Here is a 13,979-nt window from a genome sequence, read left to right as displayed (position 1 = left end):
AATTTAATGTTTTCTCTTCACTTCATTCATAAGATATTTGTGTAAACAGAATACAATCTTACACCACAGTGAAAAATATTTTCATCAAAGCTGAGCAACTTATTCAAAACTTGAGCAGTTATCGAAAATTACATTTACTAGTTACGCACGAACTTGAACGACATCGGGAAAAATGGAATTGTGTCGCACCTGTATGGCAGAGAGCCAGACTCAACTAATTCCGGTTTATTCCAAGTTGGAAGACGAGTTCATAGCAAATATCATCATGGAGTATACTTCCCTCCAGGTAAGAATGTTTTGTTTATCAACATAAAATTAATTAATTTGCTCCCCCGGTGAACGACCAAAAGGTTAAAGCCGGGGTAAAATAAATGATATTAATAATAATAATAATTAATTTGCAGCGTATATTATCTCGTAATATAATTGCAAATTTCATTTCAGTATAATAAATAATTGTGAGTTTTGCGATGAGTGTCAAATAAAATCGTAAGAGTATAATTTATTCTGTAGGGACACAAAGCACAATAAAAATCAACAATATTTATTGGGAAAAATCCGAAGTGGGCTTTTTTGCCAATACCAATCTCTTAAGACGAGGCACCACAAAATTATTCCGATCCACTGCGATGATGAAATACTGCGTTTAGCAGACTTAAATCAAAATTCTACATTCAAATGCGGAACTTGATCTTTTGTTTGAACAGAATTGGCACCCAACTTATAATGGTAGAGAACAATAACATGGCTCGTGGTAAGATTCTATTGACACTAAGAATCTATCCAGGTTGAATCTCAAACATACAACTTTTTTTACACCAATCTGCGTAGATTAACAATTGTCGCTCGAGAAAGGCTGCGTCTTCTAAGTTGCGGATGATGTGATAGATCTTGACATCTTCAGCAAACGATAAGCGACGACTTTCCAAAGCAAAATTGATATCATTGAAGTACAGTTAAAATATTAACTGTCCGAGATATCTTCCCTGTGGTTTTCCGGATGATGCGAGGAACTCTCCGAAAGTATGATCGTCAATTTTAACTGCTAAACGACGATATGACTGCAACCAACTAACCAACGAAGAATGTTCCAAGTCGAACCAGTATGATCTTCAAAGTGCATTGACGAGGGTAACCCGAATTCTTTCCTCTGCTCATTCACATGTTTCCAGAAATACTTTAGATTTAATTTCAGTTTTCGTTGTACATTGTTTAAGTAGTTGGCATGGCAGCGCTTAACGGTTTTCTTGTACAGTTGATTTATCTGCACGTAAAGATTATGCAGGGACAATCCTCAATGTTTAGAGTACTTCTTTAGATTGGCTCTTTTGATCGTTTTCAAATGTCTCACTTCTGCGGTCAGCCATGGTTGATGTTGGGTATGCCGACTCGATCGTTTCGGTACAAAGTAGTCGATTGCGTAGCTCATAACATTAGAGAACGTCTGCACAGCAGCATTGACATTATCGTTGTCGAGAACTTCATCTCAGTCGCTTTGCGTCAAGAATTCGTTCATATTGGTGTAGTCGGTTCTACTAAAATTATAGCAGATGATGTCCGTTGGAATACAGGCGTTATGTAAGCGATTCGAATCGAGCACGATATGTAATGGATGATGATGGCGAACAGAATTCACCAGAGGATGTTGCACCAAAGATTAGTGAAGCACTAATCTTTGGTGCAACATCTTCTCTATTTGAAAAACAAAGATCCAACATCCGGTTATTTTCATTCACGACAGGATTCGACTGTTAAAGAAGGTTGATGTTGTAGCCGTCGAGCATGGTTGTAATGTGGAAAGTGGAGAGCGCCGGATCGGGAAAGAAGAAGCCACCGGAACCTGTCTGTCATTTTATGCTGGGAAAGTTGAAATCTCCCACAACCAAGACTTCATCTACGGGTAGTACATGAGTGGAAGAAATTTCTTGCAACGACTGTATATGTGCATCGATTAGCGGTAGATCGCGGCATCGGTCCGGAGGGAGAGATATCACATAAATTATTAAGCAGACGGGATGTTATCTCTATTTGAAACACTTAGACTGTGTTGAGGCAGTGTCTTAACCGATGAAGACTCAAACGTAAAAGATGAAATACCCATTTTCTTCTTAACTGTTGGGGTGGAAGGGATCCAAAAACTTCAACTAGATAGTTAACACACATTTGAACTTTTTTGGTGAAACTCTTAACGAATGAGTAAATCGTCTTGTGTTACAGCGATAAAAATTCGAGTATTTGAGATAAAGAAAACCCTGTTTTAAGCCACCTAGTGGTGTAATAATGCCTTTCTCAAATATAATATTGTGATATTCTATTCAAAATGTTTCTCTTCGATTTTTGAAAGAAACCAAGAGGATTTGTGCATTAACTAGTATCTGCGACGGCCAGTAATAAGCCGTCACTCGTTTACGCCGAGACGTCAGAAATAATATAGCACTTGTGCAATATTGTTTGAGGGTTGCATAAGTAGTGCAACCTTTGCGTCTGCTTAGCGGTTTAAGTTGAACTGCTAGGCACGAGATGGCGGTTCAATTTGAACTGCTTTAAGCACTGACGAGCCGAAGGCGAAACGCGAAGAAATAGTATAACATAGAGAATGAAACTGTTCTCTGATCGGTTACGCCATCCATTAGAAAACGAAGTGGGTTCACTATTATATGCACTTTTAGCACCGGAACCCGAGAATCGGTATAATCAAAGTCGGTTCGTACGGCCACCAATTAACTTGACGTACAAACTCTACTAGTTTTTATTTAAGTTTTGAAGATTTCATACGTTTTTACCATCGTACTCTAAGCGATGATTTAAATTTTTGTTGTATCCGAAAATACGCAGTAATTTTTAGTAGGACCATAAAACCTTTCATTTGAAAATTTGTGAAAATCGGTCAAACCTTCGCTGAGAAAAGTGAATGAGATGCATTTTGGAATATATGACAACTATTTCCGGTACTTCCGGAACCGGAGACCGGAAACCAGGATAGCCGGAATCGGTTTGTTTAGTTGCTTACTGATAATAACTATAAGTTGGATAATAACTATAAGTTGGATCCGGATGAGATTCAGGATTTTAGTATGGGACCGTGAGACCAATCTTGCTGTCAAGAGGACACATAATTAATTTATTTATTTTGTCTTGTATTACTATAACAGAAGTTTTATTTATAATCTGTCGATCTAATAACTAGCGTAATGTAAAACTATTTTGAGATACGCTTACAAACTTATATCTTTGAATATCAAATAGGTATTCCTTGCAATATTCATTCAAATATAATAATAAATGAAATTTCGTCGTCACCAGATAAATATCAACACGAAAGTAAGCAATTCTTGTGAACCACTAAATCCACGCGCGTGTTTTAAAATTTTAAATTGCAATGTTGAATGAATGTCGCGGATTACGATGGTATTTAGTCTGCTTATGTCATTTATTTATTAGTTTTTGTGAAACACTGAAGCATTTAAATCCTGTTTCCTCCATGGGGACGCACGAAGTTATGTGTTTTGCACCAAACAATTATAGATGATCTTGTTACCACAGGTAGAAAATTCAAATCCCATATCAATCATGGAATTTTCTCCACTTTCTCGGTAAAAAATTGAGACTTATAACATTAAAAAAGAAGTCAAGTAAATCCGGTCTCGAGTGATTTCATGTCAAATCTCATTGTCTTATATAGATGAAGATTGTTACTTTTTAACCCCCTATTTGTGGTCTTCTATTCCCGATTTCGCAGATTCGTGAAAACGACGGTCTTCCGACTCACATCTGTTTCCAGTGCATGGAAGCGTTGAAGCTGCTTACTGTGTTTGTTCGAACAGCACGGAATTGTGATCGCCAGCTGCGCAAACTTTTCGAGCAGGAAGCTGTAACTTTGCAGGAAATAAACTCTAATATAACGCATGATGATAAGATTTTGGTAAAACAGCAAAATGATTCGTTCCAGTTTGCTGAAGTGAAAATTGAGCCAACCGAAGAATTATTAGCAGAATATCTGGATTCAGAACCAGAACAAGCGATCTCAAGCGGAAGTGAAAATGCCGCTAACGACGACAGAGATAGCGACGATTCGAGCAACTGCAGCAGAAGTCACAGTGGTAGTGATAGCGATTGGAACGACAGCGATGACGATGATTTTAAAGGAAAGGAAGAACCCAAGACAACGAAAAGACGTGGTAGAAAACCCAAACCGAAGCCAATGAATAGCGATGACAAACCATTATTAAACAAACGACGTCCCAAGAGAGACATTGATCTGGCCATGAATGACTATGAAAAAGAATTATATACGGTTATTCATGTAGGTAAAAACAAGCACACGTGTTGCGGTTGTTTGCTAATTTTCGACACAGCAAATGAACTAGAGTCCCATCGTAGCAAGACTCATACTCGGAAAAGAGATTCTTCGACAGCGAATCCAACCGATAAGGTGCTTTGTAATGGATGCTTACGAAAGTACAAATCGAAACGACGAGTTAATTATCACAAGGAACGTGTCAGGCAACTTGAAACTATCTGGGAATGCAATAAATGTAAAAATCGGTTTTCAGAACCAACGCGACGACGATCACACGCTAAGAAGCATCCACGTCGAATAGCTTCTATGGCCGTTGTGGCTCCTATCAAAGAGCTGATTCAACAAGAGTTAGGTTGGATTTGCTGTGCCCAGGCTTGTGGGTTATCGTTTCCTGCAGAAGCAGAGTTAATTGCTCATGCCCACAAGGCTCACCAGATCAATAAACAAGAAGCTGAGCTGGAAGAAAACCGAGAAAAACCTGTGCAATGTCAGGTGTGCTACAGACGATTTCTCGACAAGAATGGCCTAATCAATCACCAACAGCGGCTCTATCGATTACACAAGTACCAATGCTCCCTTTGTGGACTGCAGTTCAACAGTGGTGGACGTCTCAACGAACACGAACTCACGCATCAAAGCGAGAGACCCTTCAAATGCGAGCTATGCGGTAGAGCGTTCACCCAAAAGGGCAATCTGAAAACGCACATGACCGTACATACAAACGAAAAGCCCTATCAGGTTAGGATTTAAACTGAATTCTTGTGCGAGAAATGATCTACATATTTTTGGTATATTTCAGTGCACTGTTTGTGGAATGGCTTTCCGTCAAAAGGGGGGACTAAAAACGCATATGTCGAATCATATTGAAAAACCTAGATTCAAATGCGAAGTAAGTCGTTTTGTTACAATTGTAGTTATTCCTTTGTTACTATTCCGCTTTCATAATGGCTCAGGTATGCTCGAAGATGTTCAAGGCCAAGTTACATTTAAGGTATCACATGCGTATTCATAACGGAGAGAAACCGTTTCCTTGCCGCTACTGTGATAAAGCTTTTACGGACTTCACGAATCGTATGAGACACGAGATGAGTCATACTGGTGAGTTGAGCATTTTCTATTGTTTCACCTAGTGATGTATTTTGTATCAAAATAATCAATTAAGATGCTAAAGTAATCGAGTATTTGTAATCGCTTAACGACAGTACCACTAATCGAGCTAATCGATTAATAGCAATCAATTAATCGAGATTTATATCAGTTAGGCTGTGAACCATGTGGCAGTTTATTTTAACTTTTGGTTGAAATCTTACACTTGAGTGGTTATTTTGATGTTATCAAAAATAACTCTGTTCGAGAGCATGGATATTTTTGACAGATCGATGGTTATTTTCCGATGCTGAAAAAAATCAACAAAAAGTTAAAGTTAACCACGAAATGGTTCAAAACCTTAGTAGATAACGTTTAGCCTTAGGCTGCAGACATAGTGGGCGCGAGAAGCGAAGCCGAGCTGGTGACTAACAGTGGCAAATCAAATGCGAGAATGATACAAGTAGTTAATCAAAAGGACTCTTTTAGAGTACAAGTGGGAAATCGGCTCAACTTTCATTCTGACAGAGTCCCTCTGTTTTGCTGTAAGTACGTTTCCTGCTTTGAACAGCACCAAGCTCGGCTCAGCTTCTCGCGCTCACTCTGTCGGCAGCCTAAGTCGAAATACGTTGCTATGATGAGAGTTGCAGTTTCATCTGTCATAATTCAAGGAAATACGAATTTCAATTTAAATAATGATTTTTTATCCATTCTGCCCACGGTTACAATGTTCATGCAACTTTCCATCCGTTTGATCATAGATATTATTGAATTTTGTAGACATTTCAACCACATTTTCTCATATTTTTCTTACTGTATGATACACTCATGGTAAAGATTTGATATTCAACACAGATTTTCATTCGGCAGCTCTGATTCTGTTCAGAATAATTTGATCGATTAATTGCATTAATCGATTAATGCTTAATAGTAATCGATTATACTAATCGACTCCTCTTTTATTAATCGAATACCTAATAATCGATTAATACGAAAAAATCAGACATCACTAGTTTCACCGACTATGTTCGCTCCAATTTGGGTATTATTATTATTTGTATAGTTGTACGACTTCCAAAAACCATTTCCCAGAAAATAAAGCAATGAAGTATTTTCCCCAGAACGTACCGTTCTCCAGATAACCATATTCACGAAGGTACTAATTAGTAAGAAGACACACAACATGGATCAATAAGTCCCGAGACTAAAGCAGTGATGGCGCTCGTAGTAAACCAGTAACCACGTCTTTCTAGAGTACTAACCTTTGCTTGAAACGGGTCAAAATTTTAAGTCGATCCTACCAGAAACAGCTGAGTTATCGAGGTTGGAGTAAAGTCGTTTTGTAGTTTGTTTGAAAAATGGAAAAAACGAGTTTCGTGTTTTGATAAAACATTGTTTTTCAATGGGTAAAAACACCGTGCAAGCGAAACAATGGATTGAAAAATGTTATCCGGACTCTTGTCCATCAGAAGCAACGATTCGTCGGTGGTTCGCCAAGTTTAAACGTGGTCGTACGGACACAAATGACGCGGAACGCTCGGGTAGACCTGTGGAAGCCGTTACACCGGAAAATGTGAGTGAAGTGACAAAAATTATAATGAAAGATCGTAAAGTGAAGCTCCGTGAGATTGCTGAGATGACACAGATATCACATGGAAGTGTATTTACTATCCTTCATGAAAAATTGAGCATGAAAAAGGTTTTTTCCAAGTGGGTGCCGCGATTGCTTTCGATGGAACAGAAACAAGTCGATGAAAACAATGGCGAAATTGAACGAATTGGGCTTTGATCTGCTTCCCCACCCCCCATACTCGCCAGATTGAGCCCCCAGTGACTACTGGCTCTTTGCTGATCTTAAAAAAATGCTCCAGGGAAAAAAGATTTGGCTCAAATGAGGAGGTCATCGCTGAAACTGAAGCTTATTTTGAAGTGAAAGAGAATTTTTTTATAAACATGGTATTGAAAAATTGGAAAAAAGTTGGAACCATTGTATCACCCTGAAAAGTGATTATGTTGATGAATAAAAAAAAATTTGCAAAAAAAATGTTTCCATTGTTAGTCTTGGGACTTATTGATCCATGTGTTACCATTCCCCAGAATGCCATCTCCTAGAAACTGTTTCCCCAGAATGGAAAATAATACAGAAACAACATATGAATAGATATTTTACCAGAAAAGCATCTACTAGAATCAGGCGCGTATACATGGGGAGTTTTAGGGGTTGGAACCTCCCACCACCCCCCGAAACTCAATGAATTATTAGGGGAGACAGAAGCTAGACCGGACAGTTTAAATATCTTATTATATCGATTCAAAGATTGACTTTGTGAACTCACTTGGAGATGACGCGGTAGAAATGATTTGGGTCCAGAGATGCCAGGTAAAAAGGTAAAAATTTCAAATATGTCAGACAGTTTATTTCTCTATAAAGTATGATACGTCAAACTGACTTGGCGAGAAAAAAGTCAAAAGTCTGTAAATTTTTACGAAAGTTCAAAATCGCAGTAAATTAGAACAAATTCTATTAAGCAGCATGTTGGTCTGTTATGCCAAATAACCATTATGCTAAACGGTATTATACCAATAATAATATTCTAGCAACTAATGCCTTCAGGTGTATGGTATTCTGGACTTTGGTACATTCTGGGAATTTTTATCTGGATTTTATTACTTTCTAGAGTTTTTATTTCTGGAGATTAGTACTCTCTGGGCAATGAATTCCTGGGGAAAAGGGTTTGGTTTTTTATGTTCTGGAGAATAGTTTTCGGGGAAATGTTATAGAATCTATTTGTGTTTGGTATATACGGCCTCTAGAAACAACAAGTGTTGCTCTAACATCCTTTCTCAGTCCTTAGTCGATCTCCGTTCGGGCCTGGCCGGCAAAGTACTGATCAAAGAAAAGGTTCGAAGATTACGGCATCGAATGCCTAATTGTAACAATTGTACTAGCTAGTATACTTACAAACATCTCGACGGAAAAATAATAAATCTAGACCAATCAGTTTACTTTGGTCATGTTAACTCAGTAGGTCGTCTTTCTTTCTTTCCGTCGTCTTCCATGAAGATATCCTTTAATCATCATGGAAGACGACGGAAAGTGAATCGGGTTATTTACAGACTATAAAGCTCTAAAGTATTAAACAAAAATATGTATATTAATATGGGGTTCATAGTAGAATATTCATTTGAATCTTGAACTGAAATTTATATATTAAGCCACAGAGAAAATGAATGAAAGTTTACCTTAATTTTGAGTATCGAAAATCAAAGCGATCAATTGCACTATGGTTAGTCGTCAACGAAACGAAACAGTACTGATTTTCAATTCATGAGATATTTTTGAGAAATCGATCGATTCCACTTCTAACTCTTTGAATTGCTATTCTCGAAACTTCTGGAAGAGGTAATTGGAAACCAATGGGGTCAACAGAGCTTCAGTCAATCACCTGTAGAAGCACTTGATCAAATTGATATTTATACTCGACTCAAATCTCCGGAATCCGAAGTCGGTTTTTAACAAACTACAATAGCAGTAATTGTATCCCATATAGACCTTTAATTTGAGGGGGATGGAGCTCAATGGCTGATTGATGAAACCTACTATATTTCTCCGAATTGCAGGAGTTACATTCAGTTATCAGAACACTATCACTTCGAGAGAATTTTTTATCTATTTCCTCGAGTTATTAAGAATAGTCTAATCTAAAATGATTTTCATCTTTTATGATATTTTTCGTTCGTGAACTCAATTCATACGCGTTTCTCATCGCTTATTCTCATGGGGTGATATGTTAGCGGAGCTTTTATTGAAATTGTATCGCCTTTTTGTTAGTAGTTTTTCTTATTTCACATGCTTTTATAGTAACTTATTTTAAGAATTTAGTTTTGTAATGCACATTGTAAGCCTTTGGGTGTGAGTTCAGTTTGTTCGCATCATTTGTCTCTTTTTCGAACTATTCGTCAGCCAGAAAATTGTTTCACTAACATGAATGGCCTTCAATTAAAATGACTCTATATTTATCTCTCAGCATCTGGTTGTCTGGGGGATTGAGGAAAAAACTGTGTGGCTACGACGACTCAAAGCACTGATCAAAATCCTTTCTTTCTTGCGAAATACTCGAATTTTCTCCGGACTAACACGTTACAACGTGCTCACCCGTTGAGAGTTTTACCGGAAGTCAGTGGCGTACCAAGAAAATATGGCGCCAGGGGCAAAATAAGAGATTTGCCGCCCCCATCATTGGTTTAGTGAGCAAAAAAAAAACAAAGCTGAACTCCATCTCCGTAAAGCTGACTTGGGTGAGCAAAAAAAAAAAGGTCCCAAGGATGACTTCGCCGCCCCCCTGAAATTGTTGCGTTCGGGGCGAATGTACATTGATATTGAGGTTTTAGGATTATATATAAATTTATGCGGCCTGAATTGATTACAGAAACACACATTATAGATTTTTAAGAAATGAAAAATTGCAAATCCGTTGATTTTTTAATGAATTAGTAGTTTTTGGTTTGAGAACTTCCACCATAGAGCGTTATACGAAAATACTCCTATAACGCACTTCCCTACAACGCAGTACGATCATATTGTGTTATAGGGAGGATTACTGTATATCATGCTCGATTGCTGCCCATTAGAATTTTGGGTGAAACTAGTTCAATGTGTAGTATTTACGTTGAGAAGAAAGAGTCGGAAGAACGGTGGAAACCGGTGGAAAATAATTTTGCACAAGCATCTTTAAACATCCGGATCTCTCTCATCAGGCAGGAAGTTGGAAATCACACAATCTACTGTTACTTGAGTTTTAAATCGGTATAACGAACGTATCACTGTTGATGGGAAAAAAAACAGTGGTCAAAATGGATTCCCGCATAGTGAAAGGGATCACTAGGGATCAAGATAGTTCAAGCTTTCAAGAGGAATCCAAACAGTTTTGTAAGAGATGTGGATGCATCTAAGTAAAACTTTCATGGAAAACTCGATAAAATCACTACACACATACAAAGTTCAAAAGGCACCGAATCGGAATGAATGGTAGAATATGGTAAAAAAAAATCTCGTTCATAGAAGCACTACACACAGATGATGACAAAACCGCATTGGTTCATTATGGATGACGAAACGATGTTAAAGATTACCAAAAAATATGTCAAAAATTGCCAAAAAAGATGTCAAGTTTGCCAAAAAAATACATGATTTGGGAATTAATTTGCTCATGTGGAAAGTTGAGCACTCCATTTGTGACAACCGGTTAATAGGCACTTATATATAAAAGGGATGTCTCCAAAAGCCTCTACTTCCACTTCTATGGTCACACAATGGATTTACGCCTTTCCGGTCGATTTAGCCTCGTGCCATTACTCGAAAGATGTTCTGGAGTGGTACAATGCCAATGAGGTCAATTTCTTGCCGCAGGACTTCAATCTTCCGAACGCATCATGAAGCAGGTGCCTCGAAAACACCCTAAGGAAGTAAAACCGAAGTAAGATATAAAAAAGGATTTCCATCACAAAAAAAATATGTGAGTAGTGTGAAGAGAAAGGTTTATACATTTGGATATTGTATTGAAATTGCATGAAGCAAACTTGGAAAAAGTTAAATAATCTTTGATTGATCGTACGTTTATTTGACCTCTATTTTCACCATATGATCTTTCACCAAGGGAGCAGATTTAATTCTGTGAAAGTTTGGAGATGATTGGTTGAATGGGTGAATTTTTCCGAATATTTTGAAAAGGTTTTAATGGTTTCCCTTACTGAAGATGTGTACGAAGCTTCAGCCAAATTTGAGAAAGTCTATCCTGATTTTGCTAACTTCTCTGCTGTTAATTTCTGGTCATCTGAATTAGTCGAAGAAGGTTTTTTTCATCATCATTCATTAATCATAGAATTATATTATTAGAAGCGTATTCATGAAATCAATAGCTCCATGAAATTAGCAAAACATATTATGTTTTTTGACAGCCATCAAACATTTATTTGACGTCAAACAGTAAGTACCAATCAACAAAAGTCTAAACACTTTCTTTATTGTTCTAGGAATCAAACCATACAAATGTGCTTTTTGCGAAAAATCATTCATCAGAAAACGATTCCAGATGGAGCATGAAAGTACACATACCGGTAAGTTTTCCTGTCATATAAATATTAAAAATTAAACATTTCTTCATAAGTTTTATTTTTGCAACAGGAGTGAAATTGTACAGCTGTGAAGTTTGTCAACAAAGTTTCGCCCAGAAGAATTCCCTCAAAAAGCATTTATCGACTGCTCATCCAAGTTTCGAAGACAGGCCAGATGGTAACATTGTGGTAGTTGCATCAATTTCTCCCTCCCTGTAGGTAGTCGCATCTATTCTAGACGAAAACATTATATACGATTAACAAACAATCTGAAGGATGATTTTAATTGTAACATCCTTCTTGAATGGCAGTCAATAATTCTTCACGTATAATATACACAACTATGATGTATTCGGTAATCACGGATATTCGAAAAATTGAGAAATTGTCCTGCTACATACGTTATCCTACCGCTCAAAGTCTTGGAAGCCCTTCGATATAGTAAACAGAAAAAAACGTTGAGATCCACATAACCACTATTTACCTAGAAAGCTTGAATGGATCGATATGAAGTATAAGAAATAGCGAAAACGGGATGGAAAGAAAAATTTTCACACAAAAAATGACAGGCAGTATACTGACCACACCCCCGCAGCTCAAAAGCGTCATAACATATTTTTTGATGACGTCAATTGCAGATTGCTGATCCTTCCATCGTATTAGGCATGCAATGAGCACATAATTTTACAACCACTTACGTAACGGGTTATCCAGGAGCAATGAACTTTTGTATTCTCCATGGCGGTCAACTGAGCGAGTAAGGAAGTAAAAGCTTTTCTCGGGAAATTTACAAATCTCTACATATTTGCAAGTGTGTTAGTTAATACCATGAGATTTGAAAACACATCCCGACAAAGTAGGCTTATTATTGTGTACAGCACAGTGTTGCCGATTTAAAATAGACTTGAAAGATATGAAAATGTATGAAAAAATTATTACTTGTGATTTAATTCTTGATAAAAACCAATCAGGTAAAAAAGTTATTACTAATTAAATTTTTTTTTAATTTCTACATCTTTTCCAACATGAACAGCATTACACTGACGAGTAATGATTAATAGAATCAGAGATGTCATTTAAAAAAATGCAAATATTTTATGTTGGGATTGAAAAAAAAAGCGAATATCTTAAGTTGAGGTTAGAAAAATCGGTTGAGCAATAAAAAAAGGACCACTACAGCAGTTTTAAATTTCATTCAGATGATAAGTTAACTTTCTTCAATGCCAACTGTACGTCACGATTAGTTTAATACTTACTTTACCGGAATTTTACACGTGCCAGACGTCAATACGGTCTGTACTGACATTGTGGAAACACCCAGAATATATAGCAAAGCAAAGTCCTGGCATTACATTCCTTTTGTGGAATTTGGCCTTTCTGTTTCAACGGACTTCGCAGCCGATTCTTAGTGTACAGAATCATTGCATGGCTAGTACTATGGATCCTACTGACACTAAGAATCCTTCCAGGTCGGGGCTCGAACATACGACAACTGGCTTGTAAGACCAGCGCCCTATGCATTGAACCGCCAACCCAGAATATATAGACATACAATTAATGTTCATGTTCCGCTGCCGTTCTATGCCGCTGAAGGTCGCCTGAAGGAATGTGCGAATCTCACTGATCTCAGCTGATGGTTTCGTTTAGGAGAGGATTTCGTTGTTGTTGATGGCTGTCACAGAGGTACCGAGGTTATTTGGGACCGGTGTAGAGAAAGTACCGTTGTCCTTTGAAGTAGATGTCTTCTTGTCCACAGTTTGTCACAGGCCTTACAATTGTGAACAGCGTTTTGGCAATATGGACATGTAGCTATTCGATGGTTGTAGGTAACAAGTGATTTACTAGGAAACCTTGTATCCTGACCGAGCCTTCTTTGGGTGAAGAAGAAAATGCACTCGTTTGAGAGATGCATTTGCTTCTCATGCAAACCTTCAAGTTCTGAAATGGATGGTTGCTCTGCCTGAAGTCAACATCAATTCAAAAATCACTTATTTCTGCGTTATTATACAAATGTTCGTTAACTATCTATTAGTAAGTAAACATGAATACCGTTTAGTTATTAACAGAAAAGAAAGTAAATGAAGACAATCTGTCATTGGATTTAGATCCATTTGAAATGTTGACGTCAAATTTTATTATTTCGTGCACTCAAAAAAACAATCACGTTACGTGAAAAGTTCCATTCCATTCTACTTTTCATGTAGTTTTTAATAGACTGGTATTTTTTAACTATTTGATGCGAAATCCCGTAATAGTTAGCAAAGCAAAGTCTTGGCATTACATTCCTTTTGTGGAATTTGGCCTTTCTGTTTCAACAGACTTCGCAGTCGATTCTTAGTGTACAGAATCATTGCATGGCTAGTACTATGAATCCTACTGACACTAAGAATCCTTCTAGATCAGGGCTCGAACATACGACAACTGGCATGTAAAGACCAGCGTCCTATGCATTGAACCGCCAACCCGGAGATAGTTACGT

At 37.5% G+C, this 13,979-nt stretch overlaps 1 protein-coding gene across 2 annotated transcripts; it reads left to right on the top strand.

The window, feature by feature from the left end:
- Positions 1–4: 4 nt before the first annotated feature.
- LOC131437856 (zinc finger protein 260-like) lies at positions 5–12,405 on the top strand. Of its 2 annotated transcripts, none has more exons than XM_058607477.1 (6): positions 5–286; positions 3,740–5,038; positions 5,100–5,189; positions 5,254–5,398; positions 11,420–11,503; positions 11,571–12,405. In XM_058607477.1, exons 1-6 carry the CDS (start codon positions 173–175, stop codon positions 11,717–11,719), a joined length of 1,881 nt encoding a protein of 626 aa, XP_058463460.1. In that variant the 5' UTR covers positions 5–172; the 3' UTR covers positions 11,720–12,405. The 2 variants fall into 2 exon arrangements, with proteins under 2 accessions (XP_058463460.1, XP_058463461.1); XM_058607478.1 differs by lacking the exon at positions 5–286 and adding an exon at positions 880–1,131.
- The last annotated feature ends 1,574 nt before the right edge of the window (positions 12,406–13,979 follow it).

The sequence above is a fragment of the Malaya genurostris genome, chromosome 3, assembly GCF_030247185.1.
Source record: "Malaya genurostris strain Urasoe2022 chromosome 3, Malgen_1.1, whole genome shotgun sequence".
NCBI classification, from domain to species: Eukaryota; Metazoa; Arthropoda; class Insecta; order Diptera; family Culicidae; genus Malaya; species Malaya genurostris.
Note: the sequence above shows the minus strand (reverse complement) of the source record. Positions and strands in the feature narration are given on the sequence as shown.